Consider the following 25,386-nt stretch of genomic DNA (forward strand, 5'->3'; position numbering starts at 1 on the left):
CTGGAAACGCTACTCTGCTACGTCTACTGCACAAGTAGTTGGGGATGTCTTCAGTGAGACAATGCTTAATAACACTCAAAACCGGGGCGCCTGCGTGGCTCAGTCAGTTAAGTGTCTGCCTTCAACTCAGGTCATGATCTCAGGGGCCTGGGATGGGCTCCCTGCTCACTGGGGAGTCTGCTTCTCCCTCTGCCCCTGCTGCTCCCCCTGCTTATGCTCTCTCTCTCTCTCTCTAACAAATAAATAAATAAAATATTAAGGGGCACCTGGGTGGCTCAAATGGTTGAGAGTCTGCCTTCAGCTCAGGTCATGATCTCCAGGTCCTGGGATCGAGCCCCACATCGGGCTCCCTGCTCAGAGGGAGTCTGTGTCTCCCCCTGCTTGTGCTCTCTCTGTCTCTCTCTAATGAATGAATGGAATTGTTTAAAAAAAAAAAAAGAATAAATAAAAATAAAAAAATCTTAAAAACAAACCAACACTCGAAACCCACGAACTGTCTCTTGCTTATCCTTGCTCTCACCCCTGGTAGTAGTACTGCTGTGCGGAGGCCCGGGGACGGGCGGGGCAGGGCTCTGGGTCACTCTGTGGATTTTTTAACATTGCGTCTCCTCAGCCTTTGTTTCTGTAGTACCCGCTTTGTCTGACTTTCCAGCTCAGGCTTCCTCTTCCTCCCCCCATTTCCTGTCTCCCCCTTCCCTCTGTAGCTGAGGTGCACAGAACATCAGCTTCCACCTCACAAACCCCAACAATGCTCTGTGGGCTCCCCTCCCCCAGCCTGCTCACTGAGTGTAGGCTCCCGTGGTGGTGACACATCTATACTTTCCTGGGGCGGGGGGGGTGGGGGGGTGGGTGGGCCTGGCAGGGCCCAGCTCTGGTGCCTCATAGAAGCCACCCAGGGTTCCTCATAACACCGGTGACCTGGCCCTCAGCCTGTGATGGGTGCCACCCTCAGCCTGGCCCCAAGGGAAAGGGAGATTTTGGGCCTGCTTGCTGCCTGTGACTAGGTTCCTGTCTCCTGCCTCCAAAAGAAAGGCCTACCAGTCAGCGGCCTGCACCTGGGAGCCGGGCAGGAGTGTTTGTCTTATCTCTCACCTGTTGCAGAAGATGGTGGCAGGCCCTACATTTCTTGCAGGGGCTGTGGCTTGCCTCTCCCTGAATTAGAAGTCTCACCCTAATTAGTGGGTGTGATCCTGTCCTCTGCCCACAGCACGGGCTGTAACCTGGTCTCTTGAACGGGGTTCAAAGGGCTTGTCCTGCCTGCTTCCTTAAACAGCTTGCTGTCCAGCATTCTGTCTCTAAGGAGGGTGTTAGCTCCCCTCTGACTCTAATAAAGTTACCGTCCCTTGCCCTGAGATGACATGACTGTTGTTGGGCCGCCACGTTAGCCTGACATCTGACTGTAACATACGGTGTTCGGCTCCCCAACTATTTAGCAGGGAGAGGGTTCTCTCCTCTGACTCTGAAGTGGGGTTATCTTTGCCTTCTCTAGACTGTAACGAAAGGGTCACTCAGCTTTCAGACCGTGACAGCGGTGCCACTTGTCCTTCACCAAAAGCTGAGTGTATGTCTGCTTGCTCCTTGCTCACTGGGGTATAAAGGCTGCCCTTGAATCTCTCGTCCAGGTGCACCCTGGGGGGGAGGAGGGGAGGTTCCATTAAAGATTCTCTCTTCAGCTCCAAGTGCCCCCCTCAGGAGAGATCTAGGACCCCCAGGGGCTGAGGAGTGGGGGGCTATGGCAGCAGGAAGCTTGGGGTGCTGGAGGCTTGTGGTTGGGCTGCTGGGGCCCGGTTGGCTGCGGAGCCCTCGGGAGGAGGCAGGAAGTCAGGGTGGGACGTGGGCGCGCTGAGACAGGAGGTGGCTACCTCAGCGAAGGGAGCCGAAACTGTGTGTGAGCAGCCAGGCTAGGCCAGGAGGACCATGTGAATGGGACCAGGGGGCTCCTGGGCTGGGCAGGTAAGGAGTACTGGGAACAGGGGTCTAGGGACTGCGGTGGGAGGCCCGACAGTGGGGGCTACATCTGGGCATGGGGCTGGGCCCCTGGGTATTCAGCAGCCCTACAGGCTGGGGGAGAGAAAAATCTTGCTGGAGGTCAGGTGGGTGGCAGCTGGTAAGGAGTAGCCTTACCTGAGTAGCCGTTGGTTCTTGCCCCTGCCACACCGTCCGCCACCGGTCCCTACCTCGCTGGGAGCCTTTTCTTGGAAATCTGGCACATGGACTGTCAGGTATTAAGAAGGCCTTCAGAAATCCCCAAGTCCAGGGGCGCCTGGGTGGCTCACTCAGTTAAGCGTCTGCCTTCAGCTCAGGTCATGATCTCAGGGTCCTGGGATCGAGTCCTGCATCGGGTTCCTTGATCAGCAGGGAGTCTGCTTCTCCCTCTCCCTCTGCTTCTGCCCTCCCTCCTTACCCCACTTGTGCTCTCACCCTCTCTCAAATAAATAAATAAATAAAATCTTTAAAAAAAAGTCACTAAGTCCAGTCCCCGATCCCATGATGGATAAACTTCCTGAGGCCCAGAGAGGCCAAGCCCTCCCTCCCCGCAGTCACTCAGCAAGGCAGAGGTAGAGCCAGTCCCTGAGAGAAGGTGATGGCCTAGGCTAGGACTGCCCCCCATCCATGGGGCAGGGTGATGGTCAGGCTTGAGTCCCGGGACCCAGGAATCCTACTGATTGCTGGGGCAGACGCCAGTGACAAGAATCTTCTGAGTGAGAGACAGAGAGATTGAGAGAGAGAGGAATCACCCAGAACATCCGGATGGACACCTGAGAAGTGATTTTAGCCTCGGTGACCAGCAGTGCTGGAGAGGTGGAAGTGTCTTCTGTTGGAAGCGGATGGATATGTGAGGGCATGTTTATCATCTGGGTTGGGGCCTCCAGGGCGGAAGTATCTGACCAGAGGCTGTTGAACCACCAGAGGGTGGTTGAAGGACAGAGAATGGAAAGGGAAGGGCAGAGGAAGGGCTATTTTTAACCGAGACAGGGGTCCAGTTGGCCCTGGGCTAGGAACGTCTGCACTTCCATCTGGAAAGTTGCCATTCCTGCCCTTGCCAAGTGTCACAGGTTGCCCCCTCCACTTGGTTCTTCTGGCTTCCATACCCACCCCTCCAATGTGTGTGTAGGACTAACTGGTCTTCCTGATTGCTGCTTCAAACCCCAGGAAGGTAGAGGCCCAGGAAGGCATAGTCAGCCATCTGCCCACCCCCTCATTTTCTTCTGAGCCTTCAGTTTATGGGGGGCATCCCCATGTGAACCACACTTTCCAGGTTTCCCTTGCCCTACCCTCTGCCATTGGAGTTTTTCTTGACACACAATTTCCACCTAGTCAGCATGTCCCAGCCTTTCTCTTGTCTCCAAGTCCAAGGCCTGCAGCCTTTTGTGGGGGCTAGAGAACACACTGGCTCTCCCTGTGCTTCAGGGGGGCTCATCTGCACCCTGAACCTGCACCCCTCTCATCCAGCATGTGCTGATAGATGACTCAGGGCCCACTGACCTCATGGCTCAAGGATGGAGGTTCTCCTCAAAGGGTAAAGGGCCAAGTGATAGGGCAAGAGAATGAGGTGAGGTTCTCAGAGAACAGAAGACTTCCCTCAGGTGATCTGGAAGGCTCCCTGGAAGAGTCAGCACAGTTTTGGGAAGGACGAAGGCCCATTTTGGAAAGCACTTACGACATGAGCCCAGGTCACTGTCCCTGGTTTCTGTTTCTTGGGTACCATGAGGGCATAACAAGACCAAACGCCAGAGAGTTAATGGGTATGATGTAGTGTAAAGAACACGGCTTTCAGGGTCAGGCTGACCCAGGTACAATGCCGCTTCTGCCATTTCCTTGAACAGTATTGACTTCACGTCTCCAGACTCCAAACTCTGTAGAGGCAATAATAAATGTCTCCCTTGCAGAATGCGTGTGGGGACTTTGTAATGTGCCAAGGGTTATACCCAACACATGGTAGGTGCTTATCAGAGGTTAGGCAGCCCTTCCTCCTGTAAATGGGGCACCAAAGGGAAGGCTTTTCACACCCAGAATTACACCTACTCAGCACCTTGGCCGGCCGGCGGACCACCCTCAGCACCTTGGCCGGCCGGCGGACCGCTCATTCCGTCACACTTGTGGTGTGGCTTTGCAAATGAGCTTGTTTCCTGTATATAGTAGGTGTGAGAATTCTAGACTGAGCCACAGGGTCTGCCTTAGAGGAGAGTCCCACACACACAACTTCACACACACACACACACACACACATCTTATCCCAAACACCAGACATATCATCAGAAAATGTCCGCGTGCAGATATGGGCAGAAGCAGAGGCAGGTTCTACACACACAACACACACTGGATCTTACAAATCTGTACACACCCCCACAGGCTGATGACCTCAAGGTCAAGCTCAGTTCAGCGAGCTGGGTGTGGGGGTGGGATGGGGGTAGGCAGGACCAAGATACCATCCAGGGACGTGGCCTCCAACAACAAACTTTGGCGTTGGCTTTAAAACAGCTGGTGCTGCATTTCCAATGCTTGTTCTAAAGAACACCAGTTCCATGAGGCACCCAGCGAGAGAATGGTTCTTTTTTTTTTTTTAAAGATTTTATTTATTTATTTGAGAGAGAGAATGAAATAGAGAGCATGAGAGGGGGGAGGGTCAGAGAGAGAGGCAGACTCCCCGCCAAGCAGGGAGCCTGACGCGGGACTCGATCCCCGGACTCCAGGATCACGACCTAAGCCGAAGGCAGTCGCTCAACCAACTGAGCCACCCAGGCGCCCGAGAATGGTTCTGGGGCCAAACCAACATGGCCTCAGCTCCAGACTGGCCCATATTAACTTCCTGGTCAATGTCAGCTTGTTAGCACTCTGAAAACTCCCCGGGAGACGGGGCCTGGTCAATTCTGTCTAACTCAGCATTTCCCAAACTTCTTTGGTCACAGAAGCCTTTTTTCCTGGATGCCCCATTCATTCCATGCCTACCTTTCCTGAGACAAGGAGAGGAATGGAAGGGTAGGTTCTGCAGTGAATCCTCCTCAAATGATCGTGTCTCTTGGCAGAGTTTCTGCGTTGGTGGTGGTTTGTTGTTTTTTGTTTCTCAACTACAAAATTAGCACATGGCCTGTCGTTAAAAATCCAAACAATACAGAGGCATCAAAAGAAATATAAGAAACACAACCCCCTCTGGTCTCACTGCTGGGATGTGTTCACTGCGAACAATTTGGTGTGCATCTTTCCAGATTTTCCTACGGACGGCTGCAGCCAAGTATAGTGGTTAAGAGCCCCATCTCTGGAGGCAGATAGACCAAGTGTCAACTCGCCCTCCGCCACTTATTTGTTTGTTATGAGGCCTTAGACAAATCGCTTCACCCTGTTTGTGCCTCAGTTTTTGCATGTGTAAAATGGGGATAATAATAGCCTTTACGTCATAGGATTATTGTGAGAATTACATGAAAACATGCAAATAAAGGCTTAGCACAGAACCTGGCTGAAAAGAATCCCTAAATATACACATTTAAATGCAAACAGGTTTCTATGCTACATTCTGTTCTGTAACTTCCTTGCCATGTTTTGTTTTGTTTTGTTTTGTTGCTTGCCCTGTTATATCCGGGATGTCTTCCCATGTCAGTACGTGGAGATCGACCTCATTTTTAGTGATTTTAGCTAAACGTCAACTTAGTAAATGGGTGGCAGCAGTGATTTTGCAAAGCTCCTTCCTGACCAGTACGGCTGTTTTGTGTTGCCAGTGTTTTGGTGTTGAGTCACAGACATTACCAGTCACTGAGCTGAAGACAGGTCTATGGCCTCCTGTGACATGGAGTGTCCTGCCAGAGAGGGCAGGACCCAATGGACAGGAACCTCTCTATCTGCTTACCTCTGTGTCCCCAGCACTAGATCAGAGCCTGGCACATAGAGGTGCCCGTTAAATTTTTGTCAGTAGGCTGGCCAGTTAGGAAAATGGCGTCTCCTCTAACTTACCAACAGAGGTCTAAGCCCAAAGCTCTGTCTCACATTGTAGCATGTTCCAAAATAAGGCTTGTGCCTCTCTGGCGTAGAGTGATTTTAGGGGGTAATGAATGTGAATTTACATATGATACTATGTGTTTCTTTTAATGGATACTGATTTCTATCTATGGCTGGTGATACTGGTTTTCCATTTATGTATGGTAGCAAAGTTTCCATTTTAGGTAAATATATTAAAGGTGAGAAGGTGGTCTGTGGAAGTGCCCAGAATCACAAAGGAGAGTGAAAATGATTGATAACGGCTAATGTTAGCGTTTAGACTGGAAAATGTTTAAGGCTGATGCAGTGAAATGCACCTGCTAGCCTCAAATAGCAATTAGAGTTGACCTTTAAACAACAGTGGGTTTGTGCTCTGACCGCACGTAGTCGAAAATCCACGTATAACTCTGATTCCCCAAAAAACTTTACTAATAGCGTACTGTTGACCAGAGCCTTACTGATAACATAAATAGTTGGTTAACACATATTTTGTATGTTACATGTCTTATGTACTGTATTCTTAAAATAAGCTAGAGAAAAGAAAATGTTATCAAGAAAATAATAAGGAAGGGGCGCCTGGGTGGCTCAGTCGTTAAGCGTCTGCCTTCGGCTCAGGTCATGATCCCAGGGTCCTGGGATCGAGCCCCGCATCGGGCTCCCTGCTCCATGGGAGGCCTGCTTCTCCCTCTCCCACTCCCCCTGCTTGTGTTCCCTCTCTCGCTGTCTCTTTCTCTGTCAAATAAATAAAATCTTTAAAAAAAATCTTTAAAAATAAGCTAGAGAAAAGAAAATGTTATTAAGAAAATTATAAGGAAGGGGCGCCTGGGTGGCTCGGACAGTTAAGCGTCTGCCTTCAGCTCAGGTTATGGTCTCAGGATCTCGGGGTCCTGGGATCTAGCCCCGCATTGGGCTCCCTGCTCGGTGGGGAGTCTTCTTCTCCTGCTCCCTCTGCTCCTCCTCCTGGCTTGTTCTCTCTCTCTCTTGCTCTCTTAAAATGAATAAATAAAATCTTTAAAAAATTTTTTTTAATTAAAAAAAATCATAAGGAAGACGGAGCCCCTGGCTCAGTCGGTAGAGCACGTGCCTCTTGATCTCGGGGTTGTAGGTTCGAGCCCCATGTTGGTTGTAGAGATGACTTAAAAAGAAAATCTTTAAACAAAAAAAAGAAAGAGGGGCGCCTGGGTGGCTCAGTTGGTTAAGCGACTGTCTTCGACTCGGGTCACGATCCCAGAGTCCTGGGATTGAGTCCCACATTGGGCTCCCAGCTCGGCGGGGAGCCTGCTTCTCCCTCTGACCCTCTCCTTTCTCATGCTGTTTCTCTCTCTCTCTCTCTCAAATAATTAAAATCTTAAAAAAAAGAAAAAGAAAATAAAAAAAAGAAAAAAAAAGAAAAAGAAAATCATGAGGAAGAGAAAATACATTTATAGTATTCTACTGTAAAATATCCATGAATAAGCAGAGCCATGCGGCACAAATCCATGTTGTTCAAGGGTCAACGATGTTCTCATTTATTTAGTTCTTAGCATGTATCGAGCACATGATAAGCACTTTATGGGACCATCTGTATCTCACAGGTAATGCCTACAGCAGCTCTACCTGCAGGTCCCACTTTATTTTTTTCCCTAAGATTTTATTTACTTATTTGTCAAAGAGACAGAGCAAGAGAGAGCACACAAGCAGGGAGAGCGACAGGCTGAGGGAGAAGCAGACTCCCTGCTGAGCAGAGAGCCTGATGCGGGGCTCGATGCCAGGACCCTGGGATCATGACCCGAGCCAAAGGCAGATGCTTAACTGACTGAGTCACCCAGGTGCCCCTGCAGGTCCCACTTTAATTCCCATTTTGCAGATGAAGGAATGGAGAGAGGCTCAGAGAGGTTTATTTTTATTTTTTCTTATAATTTTTTAAAAGATTTTATTTATTTATTTGACGGGAGGGAGCACAACAAGGGGAGCAGTAGAGGGAGAGGGAGAAGCAGGCTCCCCACTGAGCAGGGAGCCCGATGTGGGGCTCAATCCCAGGACCCTGGGATCATGACCTGAGCCGAAGGCAGATGCCCAACCGACTGAGCCACCCAGGCGTCCCCCAGAGAGGTTTAGTAAACTGCTCTGAGGCCCTCTGCCAGTGAGTGCCTGGGAGGTCTTGGGATTGACCTTGTGTCACTCAGACATGGATATGGTGACCTGAGACTCCATGACCTGCAGACTCCCAGAAACTTAAATAAAGCATCATGGCTTGCCAAGTTGTAAGTAAGGCTCCATCCATCGTGATAAAACCCCCATGTCACAAAATGCGCACAGAAGTCCACAGGGAGCAGACTCACTAAAAGGGATCAGCAGTACATACAAGTTACTAGTTGGAGGGCCTCTACCAAAAACCCAGCTTTAGCATCATTGCTCTGTAGCCCATTTTTCTGGCAATAATTAACTAACAATCAGTTTTATGGTCAAGCCACTCAGATTTGTGAGAATAAATCCATCTTGTTTGCATTGAAGAGAAAGCTTACCTTTTTGTTCTCTATGGTTAAAAAAAAAAAGGAATTGTTATATCACAAAGGAACACATGAAAAGGGAGGGAATTCAGGACACATCCCTCTTTTACCCATTAGAAATCATTTGCCATGCCTACCAACCCTGATTCTTGAGTACCACGATGAGGATCTGTGTGGGTCGCCTCCAAACCCAAGGCTCTTCATTGAACATATACAACTTTGCTAACAACCAAATCTCGGCCAAAGTAAAAGGCCAAGAAAATGTTTTAGATGATTCCCGACCGATTTTGCCACGAAGTCGCCCAGGGCACCATGATGGTCTGCCGCGCGATAGCCTACCTGTTCTTGGCTAAGAAACCCGGGCAAGAAGCTGGCACACATTATGGACAGAATGTTCGATAAATGAATAGCTTTACAGTTTAAGGGAGGAAAAGGGTTGCCTTTTTTTTTTTTTTTTTTTTTTTAAGGAGACACAACACGTCTTAGGCCCAGCCAGCTGAGATAACGTCTACGGAGTTGATAAAGGTGAACGAATTGGCAAGAATCGGAACTCATGGTGATATGAACCCTAAACAGGTCTGGGTTCAGATGATCCAGGCCAAGAGCTGCACGTAGCCTGGGATTTTTTATCAGTTCTACCAAATGAGTAGGGCCGCTGTGTGTATCGGGCACTATGCTGAGAGGCACGAAGGGGTGGGGACTGAGGTCTAGCCCTCACTCTACTCTCCAAGTTTGAAACCCCGGGGAGGGGTGGCTCTTTATAATTGACACAGGATGCTCTGTGGACCATGGGCAGCTTTGAATTTCACTGAGAACATTACAGACCCTGGTCAGAGGAAGTCTAGATCTATAAAATCCCTGCTATTGACCTTGAATTCCTGAGTTGGGAGAAGAGAATGTCCTTTGTCATTCACCTCAGAATCTGCCCTCATTGCTGGTTCTGAGAACCCTGGGGATTCTCTGGATCTGTTTTTTCTTCTTCTTTTTTTCTTTCAAACAATGAGACATTTGTTTATTATTATTATTATTTTTTTAAAGATTTTATTTATTTATTTGAGACAGAGAGAATGAGAGACAGAGAGCATGAGAGGGAGGAGGGTCAGAGGGAGAAGCAGACTCCCTGCCGAGCAGGGAGCCCGATGCAGGACTCGATCCCGGGACTCCAGGATCATGACCTGAGCCGAAGGCAGTCGCTTAACCAACTGAGCCACCCAGGTGCCCCTGTTTATTATTTTTAAAGATTTGATTTATCTATCTGAAAGAGAGAAAGAGAGAATTAGCAGGGAAGAGGAGCAGAGGAAAAGGGAAAAGCAGACTCCCTGCTGAGCAGGGAGCTTGATCCTAGGACCCCAAGATCATGACCTAAGTCAAATGAGTCAGTCGCTAAACCGACTGAGCCACCCAGGTACCCCTGACAATGAGACATTTATATTAAGATTTAATTTTGATTTTCTTTTTACTGACCTCATTTATTAACCTGGTTAGATCGTTTTGGCTACCCAGTAATTTTTGTCAAACTAAGACGAGAAGGATGAGACCCACATTTTGTATAAATAGATGTATCCGTATATGACCTCACAATTACATAGGGACAAGCGCAAACTATACATCCCCCCATTCTGTGATACATCCATCTGCACACATAGCCTCAGACAAGCCCACGGGCATGCACACAAAAGCACAATGCTCACTGAATCATATGCCTTCATATACACAGAACTGCATTCACCTGTCAGGTAAATGTACGTTCAGAAGCATGCATTCTAGGTGGAAAGAGAATTGCCTTGGAGAAAAAGGCCTTTGTTAACAGCACAATGATCAAATTTTTTTTTAAAGATTTTATTTATTTATTTGAGAGAGAGCGAGAGAGATCACAGAGGGAGAGGAAGAAGCAGACCTGCCGCTGAGCAGAGAGCCCAATACGGCACTCAATCCCGGGACCTGAGCCAAAGGCAGACACTTAACCGACTGAGCCACCCAGGCGCCCCATGATGAAATTTTTGATGAAGAGTGGCTCCCCACCCTGTCAGACCTGCCTCCCTGCCCTGTTTCCTCCATGACCTCTCAGGATCCTCCACCCCCTTTGGTCTTTCCAGGGAGTGAAGAGTAGAGGGGGATACCTTGATTAAGGAGTAGGGACCTGATTTGAGTTTCGCCTCTGCCTACAGTCCTCACATGCTCTTGGGGAAATTACGTAACCTCTCTGATCCCCCAGCTTCTCCATCTTTAAAACAAGGCTGGTAAAGTACACTAGTGCTTCTAAACTCTTCCCTCCCAGACTCCTTGACCCCTTCCCCTGTTGTACTCCCCACCCTCCTGGGTCAGGGATCTTGTGATTTTGAAGTTTTTGCCAATAAACTACTTTGTTTAAGTACTCACTTTCATGTTCTCTAATTCAAATTTTAACCAGAGACAATCAGTATGCACTGAAGAAAGAGTAAAATAATTCGTCAAGCTAAGAAACAAATTATAGTACAATTTCCCTTTAGGTTTTTTAAAGATTTTTAATTTTTTTATTAGAGAGAGAGAGTACAAGCAGGGGGGAGCGGCAGGTAGAGGGAGAGGGAGAAGCAGGCTCCCTGCTCAGCAGGGAGCCCGACGTGGGGCTCAATCCCAGGACCCTGAGATCATGACCTGGGCCGAAGGCAGCCGCTTGACCGACTGAGCCAGCCAGGCGCCCCTCCCTTTAGGTTTTTTAAAATACTGAAATAACCTGCAGGCCTCCCACATTATCCTGGGGCCTCCCAAGAGCATGGAGCTCCCAGTAGCTGGGAGCCACTCACCAAAATCATCTCTGGCATTGCCAGATCCTACGGTCTCACGCTTGCTGCTGGGCCCTACACTCCATAGTTCACACTTTTATAGAGGGCAGGATCTGATCCCTGCAGCCCGAGAGCTCCAGGACCACACAGCAAGCCATGGAGGAAACACTAGGGGTCAGATTCCCAGAGGAGTTAGAGTTCCTTTTGGCTTAATCAAGACACAGCTTGACTTTTTCCTCATTCCTGGCCCCAATCTTTAGGAACGTTAGGTCCTCTCTGGGAGGCCCAGATTTAGTCCAGGACATAGGTCTTGTCTGCATGCTGTCCTGGACCCTGGCCCGAGGCCTTGGGGCTCTTTTCCCCTTCTCCCCTCCCCGCATGTCCAGGTACCAGCTTCCAGCCCTGTGGTTTGCAGTCTAGACTCCTGGCCCTTCACTGGCCTCTCCTCACTGCTGAATCCAAACTCCTTCACTTACCTCAACCTCAAGCTTTTCTCATCTCTCTCTTACTCTTTTCTGAAGCCTCTGAGAATGTCAGCCTGGAAGGGACCTTACAGATCTAAGTCCAACTCCATCTAATGCTGGCGTTCTCTCTACAGTACAACCAACCTGTGATCTTCCAAGGTCCCTTTGAGTGTCACAAAAACAGGATGCTCACAGCCTCACTCGATAGCTCAGCTCATTTTAGGCTGCTTCCAGATGGTTATCAGCGCCTCTCTGGAGGCTTTTGCTGCTCATTAGTTTCTAGCCATAATAGAATTAGGTGTCAAAAAAGCCATTTGCAGGGGCGCCTGGATGGCTCAGGCAGTTAAGTGTCTGACTCTTGATTTTGGCTCAGGTCCTGATCTCAGGGTCCTGGGACCAAGCCCCACGTAGGGCTCCACCCTGAGCGTGGAGTCCACTTGTCCCCCTCCCTCTGCTCCTCCCCCGCTCATTCTCTCTCTCTCCCCCTCTCAAATAAGTAAGTAAATAAGATATTGTTTTTAAAAAGGATCTTATTTTATTTATTTTTTAATTTATTTGTAAGAGGGGCGCCTAGGTGGCTCAGTCGTTAGGCGTCTGCCTTCAGCTCAGGTTATGGTCCCAGGCTCCTGGGATCGAGCCCCACATCAGGCTCCAGCCCCACATTGGGCTCCCTGCTGAGCGGGAAGCCTGCTTCTCCCTCTCCCCCTCCCCCTGCTTGTGTTCCCTCTCTCTGTGTGTCTCTCTCTGTCAAATAAATAAATAATAAAATTTTATCATTTAAGGCAGACGCTTCACGACTGAGCCACCCAGGCGCCCCAATAATAAAATCTTTAAAAAATAATTTATTTGTCAGAGAGAGAGAGGGAGAGAGAGCACAAGCCGGGGGGGTGGGGCAGCGGGGAGTGGCAGGGAGAGAGAGAAGCAGGCTCCCTGCTGAGCAAGGAGCCTGATGTGGGGCTTGATCCCAGGACCCTGGGATCATGACCTGAACCAAAATCAAGAGTCAGACGCTTAACCGACTGAGCCACCCAGGCGCCCCATAAATAAAATCTTAAAAAAAAAAAAAAAAGCCATTTGCTGTCACAGATGAATGGTTGAGCAGGACTTCTCAAATGTCTCTCCCCCAAATTCCAGGACTCCTAACAGTAGAGGGGAGAGTGAATGTGTACCCTTTTCCTTGAAAGTCTCTTGATTTGGCTTAAAATTCCATGTACGTTTTGCATGTTCCTCCATAATAGATCTATGTTTGTTTAACTGTATGAATAAGGTCAGATAACACTCATGTTCTAGGAAGATGTACACCCATGACTTCTGGTACCCATGACGGGTTCTGAGTATCTCCGTTAAAGAAACATGAGTTTCTAGTAAGGAGGATTATTTACCAATCCCATTCTCCCATCCTCCGGAGTAGGTTTGGGAGGGCAGAATGAGCAGTGATAGAAGTCTTTCTAAGCCCTAAACTAAGCTAACATTTGTGTAAGCTTATGAGAAAGGGATGATGATCCCCACTGGACAGGAAAGGAAAAGTGAAGCTTGGGAAGAATGATTTCAGCAAAGTCATATAGTAAATGTCAGAACTGGGGTTTGAATTTAGGTCTCTGACTCTGAGGCTTGTCCTTGAGTTTTTTTTTTTCTTTTTTAGGCGAGATGTAATTGACATGTGTCCTTCAGTCTTGCAAACCCCAAAATCTCCACTATTCCCCACTTCTACTTGGTCCCAGCATGGATTAGCACCTCTAGCTTTGTTCTGTCCCAAATAGGTTGTGTGAGTTTAATTTTTAAAAAATATTTATTTATTTATTTATTTTTAGAGAGAGAGCGTGCCCAAGCCAGGGGAGGGACAGAGGGAGAGAGAATTCCAAGCAGACTCCCCGCTGAGTGCAGAGCTCGAGGGGTGGGGTGGGGGGGCTTGATCTCACAACCCTGAGACCATGACCTGAGCTGAAACCAAGAGTCGGAAACTCAACCGACTGAGCCACCCAGGTGCCCCGTGTGAGCTTAATTTTTTTTTTTTAAGATTTATTTATTTGAGGGAGTGGAAGGGGCCGAGGGAGAGGGAGAGAGAAACTTAAGCAGACTCTGCACTGAGTGGGGAGCCCGAGGTGGGGCTCAATCTCACAACCCCAAGATCAGACCTGAGCCTAAACCAAGAGTTGGACGCTCAACCAATTGCACCACCCAGGTGCCCCCACGTGAGTTTAATTTTAAGCAGGTCTCTCTGGGCCTCCATTTGCTCGTCTAAAATCAGAAGTTAGACTTGGTGATTTCTAAGACCCTTGTAGATGGAAGAGTCTGTGCATGAACCCTCCACATACCAACATTTATTAATGACAAGTAGTTCTGGGTGCTGGGACATTCAGGCAAATAAAGCACAGCTTTTGTTCTGAATGAACCCCCCATCTCATCAAGGGGGTGGGAAAGGCAGCAGGACTGACACATAAATCCATCTAGTCATGGCACTCAGTGCTAACTGACGACTGTGTCTGAGTAGAGTGTTGTAGGAACAGGGTATTGGGAGGGTTTCACGGGGGAGGTGATATTTGAGCTGAGCCTTAAAGGTTGAGTTAGCTCAGTAGGCAGACAAGAAAGCACTCACGGTAGGGGAACCACATGTGCAAAGGCATTGAGTAAGAAAATAGTAGGGGGTGTTTGGGAAAGGCAGGGGTAGCTCAGAATGAAGGTTGTGTGAGTGTGTGTGTGTGTGTGTGTATCAGAATAGAGTGTGGAGGTGGATTTGATCTTGATATTAAAGGGTCATGGGGGAGGACCTGGGTGGCTCCGTCGGTTGAGCGTCCAGCTCTCGGTTTTGGCTCTGGTGGTGATCTCAGGGTCAGGGTGTTGAGCACTATCGGGCTCTGAGCTTGGCAGAGGGGTCTACTTGGGATTCTCTCTCTGCCACCTGCATGTGCTCTCTCTCTCTAGAATGAATAAATAAATCATTATTTTTTATTTTTTTATTTTTATTTTTATTTATTTTTATTTGACAGAGAGAGAGAGCACAAGCAGGGGGAGCGGCAGGCAGAGGGAGAGGGAGAAGCAGGCTCACTGCTCAGCAGGGAGCCTGATGTGGGGCTCAATCCCAGGACCCCGGGACCGTGACCTGAGCCGAAGGCAGACACTTAACCGTCTGAGCCACCCAGGCACCCCTATTATTTTTTATTTTTAAAGATTTTATTTATTTATTTATTTGAGAGGGAGCATGAGTGGGGGGCGGGCAGAGGGAGACGCAGACTCCCTGATGAGCAGGGAGCCCAACCCGGGCCTTGATCCTAGGACCCTGAGATCATGACCTGAGCCGAAGGAAGACGCTTAACCGACTGAGCCACCCAGGTGCCCCAATAAATTTTTTTAAAGGGTCATGGGACGCTTGGGTGGCTCAGTCAGTTAAGCTTCGGACTCTTGATCTTGGCTCAGGGCTTGATCGCAACACTGAGTTTGAGCCCCGCTTGGAGCCCACTTTAAAAAAAGGGTCTTGAATGGTAAATTGAATTTTATCTGAGGACTAGTGCTTTCTAAGCCGTTCTGAGGAGCAGCCCTAGGCAAGGAGGTGTCTCAGGACTCCTAGGGGCTTCACAATGACGTCTCCACTGTTTCAGGCAGAACAGCCCCATTTTTACCTGCTTTATCTATGAGGTTCTGCTTGATTTCCATCTGACAAAAAGTTTGTCAGATTTACATATGACAAGAAGTTTCCACTGCTTAAGCAAACAAACAAATAAAAAAGTTATGGCCAACAGCAACACTGAAGGGTTTTCTGCTGGTGAGAATCAGAACCCTCTGAAGGAGGGGCGCCTGGGTGGCTCAGTCGTTAAGCGTCTGCCTTCAGCTCAGGTCATGATCCCAGGGTCCTGCTCAGCGGGAAGCCTGATTCTCCCTCTCCCCACTCCCCCTGCTTGTGTTCCCTCTCTCGCTGTGTCTCTCTCTGTCAAATAAATGAAATCTTAAAAAAAAAAAAAAAAAAAACCCTCTGAAGGAGACTTGTTCTGGGGAAGGCTGGGGGGCTGGGGGCCTGATCTCTGACATTAGGGAGCAGGAATCTCTTATTCAGCTTCCTGGGCCAGAGAGGGGAATTGTAATTAGGAGGTGGGGCATACACACCTCTCTGGTAGGGGAGGATCAAAATTTAGGGCTCCCCCAGGGCCTGGGGAAGTGTGTGTGATTTCTAGTAGGTAGTCCTCTAACATGGGGGATGGGAGGAAAGAGAGGGTTGGGGGAGAGGCAGGAAGTGGGCAACTAGGCTAACAAAGGTATCTGTGGCGGTTTGCCCATCCCAGGTGGGAGGGCGGGGCCTAGGGCTCAGTGGGGGCCCATGTGTGACTTTACTTGGGAGCTCAGAGACAGCACCAGTAGGGAGCTCCTTACCGGACCAACTCGACCCATTTCAGCTTTTCTGTGGCTGGTGAATGGGGATGGGGGCCTGACAATCTCAGGTACTTCTGGAAATTCCCAGGGCAAGGCCCTAGGATGTCTAATGTTGGGGAAGTAGATCTTGGGGGAGCCCCTTCAGCCCCCTCTCCATTGCCCCAGGGACCATGGGCTGTAGCTGCAGCTCAAACCCTGAAGATGACTGGATGGAAAACATCGATGTATGTGAGAACTGCCATTACCCCATAGTCCCACTGGACGGCAAGGCCACGGTAAGAGGCAAGACGGGGGACTTGGTGAGGGAGTTGGGTGGAGTAACCAAGCCAGGAGAAGGAAATGGACCACCACTGAAATAACAGAGTAGCCCTTTCCCCCTGGAAAACAGAAAGGAAAGGAGGTCCAGAGAGGGGAAGGGACTCTCCTAAGTAGTTGGCAAATGCAGGGATAAGACCCAGCCAAGCTGGAGAAGTGAAAACAGGGCAGTGGGGAAGGGAGCCAGGATCTGACTCAGGTTCTTGCTCTCTGACCCCACTTTCACCCCCCACTCCACAGCTGCCCATCTGGAATGGCTCTGAGGTGCGGGATCCACTGGTTACCTACGAAGGGTGCAACCCCCCAGCCTCACCATTGCAAGGTGACCTCACAACCAGCAGGGCCTGAAAGTTAAGGGCCATGGATCCTTGGCTGTGGGCCTCCATCTTCCTATCCACTCTCTACCCTGTCTTGCCTCTCCCGCCCCTGGTCTTCTCTGCTACCCTGTAATTCCTGAACTCTGTGCTCCCAGCCTAGTCCAGCCTGGTTCTCCCTGACGCCCTCTGTCTTTCCAGATAACCTGGTTATCGCTCTGCACAGCTATGAGCCCTCTCACGATGGAGACTTGGGCTTCGAGAAGGGTGAACAGCTCCGTATCCTGGAGCAGTGAGTGCCCCCTCCTCGCCACCCATCCTTGCCCTACCAGAGCATGGGAGGGAGCAGGGATCCCCTCTATCGCGGTCCCTGACTGGCTTGCAGCGGGGGCCCTTGGGACAAAATAGAAGGCTCCAGAGTGCTGGGATGGAGGGTGGGGTGGCATGGTGTAACGGGGGGGCTCTGAAGGTTTCCAGCCCAATCCAAGTCCAAGGAGACCCCACCGACTGCCTCTGTCGCGCAGGAACGGCGAGTGGTGGAAGGCGCAGTCCCTGACCACCGGCCAGGAAGGTTTCATCCCCTTCAACTTCGTGGCCAAAGCGAACAGCCTGGAGCCTGAACCGTAAGTGGGGACTCCCGGTGACGAAGGGTGGGAGCAGAGGTGGGGTGCTAGGGCTGGTGGTGAATGCTTGAGGGCGATGGAGGAGGAACTGACCAACGGCAGACGACGGCCTTCCCTTCTGCCTTGCGCAGCTGGTTCTTCAAGAACCTGAGCCGCAAGGACGCTGAGCGGCAGCTCCTGGCGCCCGGGAACACGCACGGCTCCTTCCTGATCCGGGAGAGCGAGAGCACCGCCGGTGAGCGGCCGGGCGGGGCCGGGGGCGGGGCCGCAGCGCGGAGGGGTGGGCCCGGTGATCCCCGGGAAGGCGCGCGGGGCGGGGGGCGCCCCTCGCAGGAGGCCACCCTCCCCCTCTTTTGCATTCGTTCACCCATTCTTTCATCCAGGATCGTTCTCACTGTCCGTGCGGGACTTCGACCAGAACCAGGGAGAGGTGGTGAAACATTACAAAATCCGTAACCTGGACAAAGGCGGCTTCTACATCTCCCCCCGCATCACTTTTCCTGGCCTGCATGAGCTGGTCCGCCATTACACCAGTGAGCCCTAGCAGGGGCCCCTCAGACGTGCTCCCGAGGCTCCTTCACTGTGCCCTACCAGCTTGCCTCCCCTAAGTCCCTCCCACGGGTGCCCTCCCCCCATCTCAGTATGCTCCTTCATTCCCCGCAGGGGGTAAGGTGCGGTACCCGATAGCCCAGTGTCGGGTGACAACCCCACGCATCCCCTGCCAGTCCATTTCCCCTGGACGGGGACTTGGCCCGGTGGGGACTCAGCGGGGACACCCGAGTCCGCCGTATTGACGGCCCTAACACCCTCCCCTGTGCTCGCAGATGCTTCGGACGGGCTGTGCACGCGGTTGAGTCGCCCCTGCCAGACCCAGAAGCCCCAGAAGCCTTGGTGGGAGGACGAGTGGGAGATTCCCAGGGAGACGCTGAAGCTGGTGGAGCGGCTGGGGGCTGGCCAGTTCGGGGAGGTGTGGATGGGTGAGTGAGGGCCCCCCGGGACTGCGGGGAAGGGGGAAAGGGGAGGCATCCGCTGAGGTCGTGAGAGTCCCGAGACAGCGTCCGGGCAACTACCTGGCTCCGGGTGCTGGGGCTCCCAGTGATTCCCCAATCCCTCCCCTCCCCAGGGTACTACAACGAGCACACAAAGGTGGCAGTGAAGAGCCTGAAGCAGGGCAGCATGTCCCCCGACGCCTTCCTGGCCGAGGCCAACCTCATGAAGCAGCTGCAACACCAGAGACTGGTCCGGCTCTACGCGGTGGTCACCCAGGAGCCCATCTACATCATCACGGAATACATGGAGAACGGTGGGTGCCGCCACTGTGATCGACTGCTGGGGGGGCGCTGCCATCTCCTCTGCCCCTGATAGAAGGTGGAGGAGATCTGCCTTTTCGCCTGGCTCCGCACCGAGGGCTTCTTGTTTTCCTGGGTCCCTAAAGACTCATCACTAGGGACGGGAAGAGGGTGTGATGTCCGAGCCTGTCTGGGAGCTCAGTCTAAGGTGGCAGGCTCTGGAAGAGCTTTCACTTCTCATCTTCCCTGACCTGCAGTCCTACCTTGATCTCGGGATGCTTGTATTTTTAAAGTTTTTATTTACTTGTTTGAGAGAGAGAGAGAGAGAGAACAGGCAGCGGGGAGAGGCAGAAGCAGGTTCCCCAATCATCAGGGAGCCCAGCTCTATCCCAGGACCCTGGGATCATGACCTGAGCCGAAGGCAGACGCTTAACGCATGAGCCACCCAGGCGGGCCAAGATGCTTGATTTCAAATGAGTGGGTCTCTAGCCCTATTTCTCTCTTCCTTTTGACCCTGACCCTTGGGAGGGCAGATCTGCCCCAAATCTCTCTTTTTCAGTTCTAGGTGAGCCCCTTGCCCTCCCTTGGACTGATTGAGAGCACCCAGGAAGGTGGATAGAAGTTTCTAGCCCCCCCCCCAAAAAAGTTTCCAGGTCCAGCTTTGTCACCAGTTTGCCGTGACACAGGCCAAGTCCCTGTCCCATCTCTGGTGCTCATTTCCCCCGAGTATAACATCAGAAATCTGAATGGGCTCACCCAGAAATAATTTAGAGTAGTCATTAAGGGCTCTAGAATCTGACTGCCTGTGTTAGAATCTTGCTTTCACAATTGTGTGGCCTTGGGCCAATCACTTCACTGCTCTGTGCTATGGTTTCCTCATCTGTAAAATGGTGGTAATGGTATAGTAACTTTCTCATAGGGCCTTTGTGAGGATGAAAGAGTCCGTGTATATAGAGCAGTTAGAATAGTGTCTGCAATATATTAACTGCTCAGTAAGCTTGTGTTGTCATCTGGCTCTGATTCTTTGGGCGTATAAGATCTGTCCACCTTCCAGGAAGGGGGAAAAAAGCTCTCTCTCTCTCTTTTTTAAAGATTTTATTTATTTGACACAGAGAGAGAGAGAGTGAGAGAGACAGCACAAGCAGCGGGAGCAGCAGGCAGGCAGAGGGAGAGGGAGAAGCAGGCTCTCTGCTGAGCAAGGAGCCCGATGCAGGGCTCGATCCCAGGACCCTGGGATCATGACCTGCACCAAAGGAAGCCACTTAACCAACTGAGCCACCCAGGCACCCCGGGAAAAAAAGCTCTTAATTGGCTAATGGATTCTGGAAGTAGCAAATAGGTTTTGCCCTGTGGGCCAACTTCAATTGGTAGCTGCTTAGAGTTCTGTGCTGAGGAGGATTCTGAGGCTCATTGGAAATGAGTGCTGGGATTGATCGGCAGCATCTGCCATGGACCTGATGTAGGAATGGCAGTAGATACCTCCATATTTGCTGTGTCTGGGGGAGCCTTTTATCTTTGTGACTAATTCAGCGCTCGTAGTGGGGATACTTAGGTTTTTGCCATCTTTACACAGGGTTTTAATCTCTTGAGAAGGGCTAGCAGTCACTAGCTCCGTTCCAGCAACTCTCACCCCTGGTCTTCTCCTAGTCAGCCTCTGCTCCCAGACGTGGTCCCTCAGCCCCCCAGGCACCTCTTTCTATACTCCATTCAATACCTTCAGCACACATTTATCACTGCTTACTTTGGACTGGGCACTGGGAACACGGACGGACAAAACAAGGCTCCTGCTTTCAGGGGAAGTTCATTTTCATTATGTGGCACAAACTCTAGGAAAACCAGAGTTTTGCCACAGGAGAGTTCCAGCATGTCACGGGGAATGTAGATAATGATGCAATTTATTAGGCCTGGTAGAGTCTAGAGAGGCTTCCTAGAGGAATAGTCTAGCTGAGCCATGAAAGAAAAGTAGAATTTTTAGCAGACAGAGATGGGACAAAGAGACTTTGGGGTGAGAGCCCAGTGGTCTATGTGAAAAATCTCAAAATTGTCTAGGGTGGGTGAAGTGAAAGAGGCAGGAGTAGGGGAAAGAGAAGAAACTACAGTATGGACCGTGTAGGGCTTTGGACACCTGACTAAGGAGTCTGGGCTCTACCCCATTGGTGACAAGAAGCTTACAGACTTCTCCAAGCATGCTCCATCCTAGGCCCCAGGAAAAGATTTCATAGATCCTGGGTACCTTCACCTTGAATGCACACTTCTCCATTCTCACCCCTTATTCTTCTTTCCACATGTCAGATACTGCTTCTAGACAGCCAGTTAGGGGAGAAGGGTCTGGGAGCTTTCTGCTGGGGCAACTTGAGGGAGCAACTTTTGCTTCTGCTCACAGGGAGCCTGGTGGATTTCCTCAAGACCCCCCCAGGCATCAAGCTGACCATCAACAAACTCTTGGACATGGCAGCCCAAGTAAGGAGACTGGGGAGGGGCTGGGCAGGCGCACAGCCGAGTGGGATAAGGATGTCTGGCCCAGGGCTGCTGACCTCCTACCTGGTCTGCAGATTGCAGAGGGCATGGCATTCATTGAAGAGCGGAATTATATCCATCGTGACCTGAGGGCTGCCAACATCCTGGTATCTGACACTCTGAGCTGCAAGATTGCAGACTTTGGCCTAGCACGCCTCATCGAGGACAACGAGTACACAGCCAGGGAGGGTAGGTGTGCGATATAAGGGAAGTCTGGGGCCTGCAGGGTCTGGCCAAGCAGACCCAAGTGACTTCACTCTGCCTCCCTCCAGGAGCCAAGTTTCCCATTAAGTGGACAGCACCAGAAGCCATTAACTACGGGACATTCACCATCAAGTCGGACGTGTGGTCTTTTGGGATCCTGCTGACGGAGATTGTCACCCACGGCCGCATCCCTTACCCAGGTCAGGGCCAAGGGCAGGAACTGAAAGAGTGGTGGGGAAGAGCAGCAAATCCATGTCTGTCCACTCACTTCATCTATCCCTGGTTCAGATTCTGAATCTTTCTAGCTGCTTTTTCTGTATTCCCTCAGGACTCCAGCATGCCCAGTCAGGTGCCACGTCTCCCAGGGCTGGCTCCCATGTCTGTCTCGATTTCTCTCCTCCTTCAATAATCGCAGCTCTTTTCTTAAGTTCTGACACGGGCAGCCTAGGATGGTAGAAGTGGATCTGGCTCAGGAGGGAAAAGGCCTGCCTTTATTACCAGATCTGCCACTGATGCTAACTTTCTGTTTGGGTTTGATCAGATCATTCTTTCTTTCTCCATCTGTAAATTATGAGGTTAGAACAGTACCTGGCCCATACTAAGCACTCAGGAGGGTTAGGTTTTATTATTATTATTTTTTAAAGATTTATTTATTTATTTTAGAGAGAGAGCGAGCTGGGGGAGGGGTGAGGGAGAGGGAGAGAGAGAATCTCAAGCAGACTCCCTACTGAACACGGAGCCAACTTGGGGTTTGATCTCATGACCCTGAGATCAAGACCTGAGCCAAAATCAAGAGTCGGATGCTTAACCGACTGAGCCACCCAGGAGCCCCTAGGTTTTATTAATAATCATCATTTTGGGCAAGTGACTTCACCTCTCTGAGCTTCAGTTTCCTGATATGAACAACGGAGACTATTTGTGAAAGAGCTTGACTCCCAGTAGGTGCTCACTAAACACTGACTTCCCTTCCCTCTGAAACTTTCCATCTAAAGAATGAGAGAGACATATAAATGACTAATTCCTACCCTCTCCCATCCCTTCCTCTAGCCTCTGGACAAAGTCCTTTACCCCTGAATTCAGCCAAGACAGATGGAATTTTTTGAAAGGAACTTGCTAGGAAATTCTGGGGAAAGGAAATGGAACACAAAGACAGGGGAGAGAGGTCACGGAGCACAGTGGCCGGATATGCAGAAGCTTCCCACATCCCCAGAGCACTATGTACAGGATTTTGCTCCTAGAAAGGTAAAGGCATCTTAGAATCAGGTGAGAGCCTGAAGGACTACTCTGCCTAGGATTGGCCCCATCAGAGTCCAAGGGCAGCACGGGGACTAGAACCACGTTCCAGTCATCCTGCCAAGCGTCCTTACTGCTCCTCCACTGTGCCCATAGAGGTGGACCCATGGAGAATTTCTCTGTTAGAAGAAAAAAGAGCATGGGGTACCTGGCTGGCTCAGGTAGGATAGCATGCAACTCTTGATCTCAGGCTCATGAGTTCAAGCCCCACACTGGGCATGGAACTCACTTAAAAATCAATAAATCAATAAATCAAGTAACTAAATTTTTTTTAAGATTTTATTTATTTATTTATTTGAGAGAGAGAATGAGAGAGAGAGAGAGAGAGAGCACATGAGAGGGGGGAGGGTCAGAGGGAGAAGCAGACTTCCTGCCGAGCAGGGAGCCCGATGCGGGACTCGATCCTGGGACTCCAGGATCATGACCTGAGCCGAAGGCAGTCGCTTAACTAGCTGAGCCACCCAGGCGCCCCTCAAGTAACTAATTTTTAAAAAGATGAAAAAAAGCATTGAAACCATGATGATAATTGGCAACTGACACATGGCTTCAGGGTCAGGGAGACAATGGGGAGTAATGGTGACCTGGATGAACTTGCATCTGCTTCAGAAGATGGTTGCTGCTAAGACATAGGGACCCCCAAAACTTTTTTTTTTTTAAGATTTTTAAAATGTGTTCATTTGAGACAGACAGAGAGACAGAGAGTGAGCATGAATGGGGAGAGAAGCAAAGGGAGAGGGAGAAGCAGACTCCCTGCTGAGCCTGGAGCCCGATGCAGGGCTCGATCCCAGGACCTGAAGAGCATGACTTGAGCCAAAGGCAGACACTTAACCATCTGAGCCGACCAGGTGCCCCCAGATCTTTTCTTTTTCAAGGGAAGCCAAAACTTGGAATTTTAGGAAAATTTGCCTATATCCAAATATTGATGATTGATTCAAATTATTTAAAAACACAGCAGGGCGCCTGGGTGGCTCAGTCGATTAAGCATCCAACCCTTGATCTCAGCTGAGGTCTTGATCTCAAAGTCTTGAGTTCAAGCCCCACATTGGGCTCCACACTGGGTGTGGAGCCTACTTAAAAATAAATAAATAAATAAAAATAAAAACACGACAAGGGTCAAACCAAAGTAGGTCTATGGGCTATATTTAGACTGGGTGCAGACTATGTGTTTGCATCCTTGACTCTAGCCATGGGTATTTAGTTCCCTGGTTTATGTCCTATAATTTCCTCGTTTTAAGGGATGTGGACCCCAAATTATTTAATCTGGGTCACTGAGGGGCTTGCTGAACCTACCTTATGCAGAGTCTGCTTTGCTGGGGTCCAGGGCCCATCTGGCTTCCTGATGCAGCATCTCATGTGCCTGGTTCCAAAGCCAGAGAAGCCTCACTCCTGTGCTGTCTGTGGACTCCCATCCCCCTGGGCCCTGACCACCCCATCTTTCCCCACCAAATCATAATAATCACAGATATTCTTCATGCAGCATCTCCTCTCCAGGCCCTATATTTGGTGCTTCATATGCACTGTCTCATTCAATTTTCATTAACAGCTGCATGAGGTAGGAGCTACTCTTAGGTCCATTTCCCATATGAGGAAACTGAGGCTCAAAGAGGGGAGATGGCTCACCCAAGGTCTCACAGTCAACATGTACGTGTTATTGGGTGCTTAAGCCACAGCCGACACTCCAAGTGGCGTGACTGACATTCGGCGGGTACCTGAAGCATATGGTCTTGTTATTGATGCAGACCAAGATCATTTTGGATTGGTGCTCACACTGTGCCAGTTAAATATTCTGAACATCACCCCTGCCGTGGGTGTCCAAAGCCTGGAGCCTTGATATTGTTTCTCCCATCAACTTCTAGGGATGACCAATCCTGAGGTGATTCAGAACCTGGAGCGAGGCTACCGCATGGTGCGACCTGACAACTGTCCCGAGGAGCTGTACCACCTCATGATGCTGTGCTGGAAGGAGCGCCCAGAGGAACGGCCCACCTTTGACTACCTGCGCAGTGTGCTGGAGGACTTCTTCACGGCCACAGAGGGCCAGTACCAGCCCCAGCCCTGACAGACCTAGCTGGCCGTGGCTGGGAGCCCTCCCTCCATCTAGCCAACCTGGCTGGGGAAGATGGAGTTCTTGTGTCATACCCACGTGGCCTATGCACATATGGACTCTGCGTGTGAATCCCACCCACGTGTGGCACATACACTTCTTGTGTGTTATACGGGGGTTCTATAGTGTGTGGGCTCCACACAGGTGTCTTGTGCATGTGTGGTATGTGTATACATGTCTTGGGCACCTGTTCAAGTTGTCCCTTTGCGGGCCCTTCTACTTCCCAAGACCACCAGAGAGAAGAGTGACGCCTGTGATTGACACCAGCTTCTGCCCACCCCCTTTTCCTTTCCCCTAGCCATCAAGAAGCTCCTTGAAGGCTGGGACCTTATCTAATACCTCTGTGTGCTCCTCCTTGGTGCCTGGCACACACTGGGAGCTCAATAAATGACTCTCTGTTGATGAAGATTGTACATCTCTCAGCTCCCCACTCCCATCTCCTCTTCCTTGGGAGGGGGCAATGGGGGTTCAGAAGATGGAAAATAAGTCACCCTGAATTGGGGTGAAAGATGGGATGAGGGGATGTCTGAACTTTTCCCAGCTCTGCTGATTTGGGGGGCCAAGAGGAAGTTCCTACACTTTGCTGTATGGGTTCTTTGAACTCCTTCAAAGCCCACCCCAAAGGATTAAGGGTGACCCCTACCCAGAACCTCCTAGGGAGTGGGTGTGTCCCAGGACCC

The 25,386-nt window shown here is 50.4% G+C and overlaps 1 protein-coding gene across 2 annotated transcripts; it reads left to right on the forward strand.

Moving 5' to 3' along the window:
• Window positions 1-1,858: 1,858 nt before the first annotated feature.
• Window positions 1,859-25,162, forward strand: LCK (LCK proto-oncogene, Src family tyrosine kinase). 2 transcript variants are annotated; one of them, XM_021683654.1, is made up of 13 exons: window positions 1,859-1,953; window positions 16,213-16,322; window positions 16,603-16,684; window positions 16,878-16,968; window positions 17,201-17,299; window positions 17,431-17,534; window positions 17,683-17,832; window positions 18,124-18,276; window positions 18,423-18,602; window positions 20,972-21,048; window positions 21,141-21,294; window positions 21,378-21,509; window positions 24,459-25,162. In XM_021683654.1, the coding sequence occupies exons 2-13, from the start codon at window positions 16,218-16,220 to the stop codon at window positions 24,659-24,661; spliced, it is 1,530 nt and encodes a 509-aa protein (XP_021539329.1). In that variant the 5' UTR covers window positions 1,859-1,953; window positions 16,213-16,217; the 3' UTR covers window positions 24,662-25,162. The 2 variants fall into 2 exon arrangements, with proteins under 2 accessions (XP_021539329.1, XP_021539330.1); XM_021683655.1 differs by lacking the exons at window positions 1,859-1,953; window positions 18,124-18,276 and having other exon boundaries at window positions 16,218-16,322.
• Window positions 25,163-25,386: the final 224 nt, after the last annotated feature.

This window comes from Neomonachus schauinslandi, chromosome 4 (assembly GCF_002201575.2).
Source record: "Neomonachus schauinslandi chromosome 4, ASM220157v2, whole genome shotgun sequence".
NCBI classification, from domain to species: Eukaryota; Metazoa; Chordata; class Mammalia; order Carnivora; family Phocidae; genus Neomonachus; species Neomonachus schauinslandi.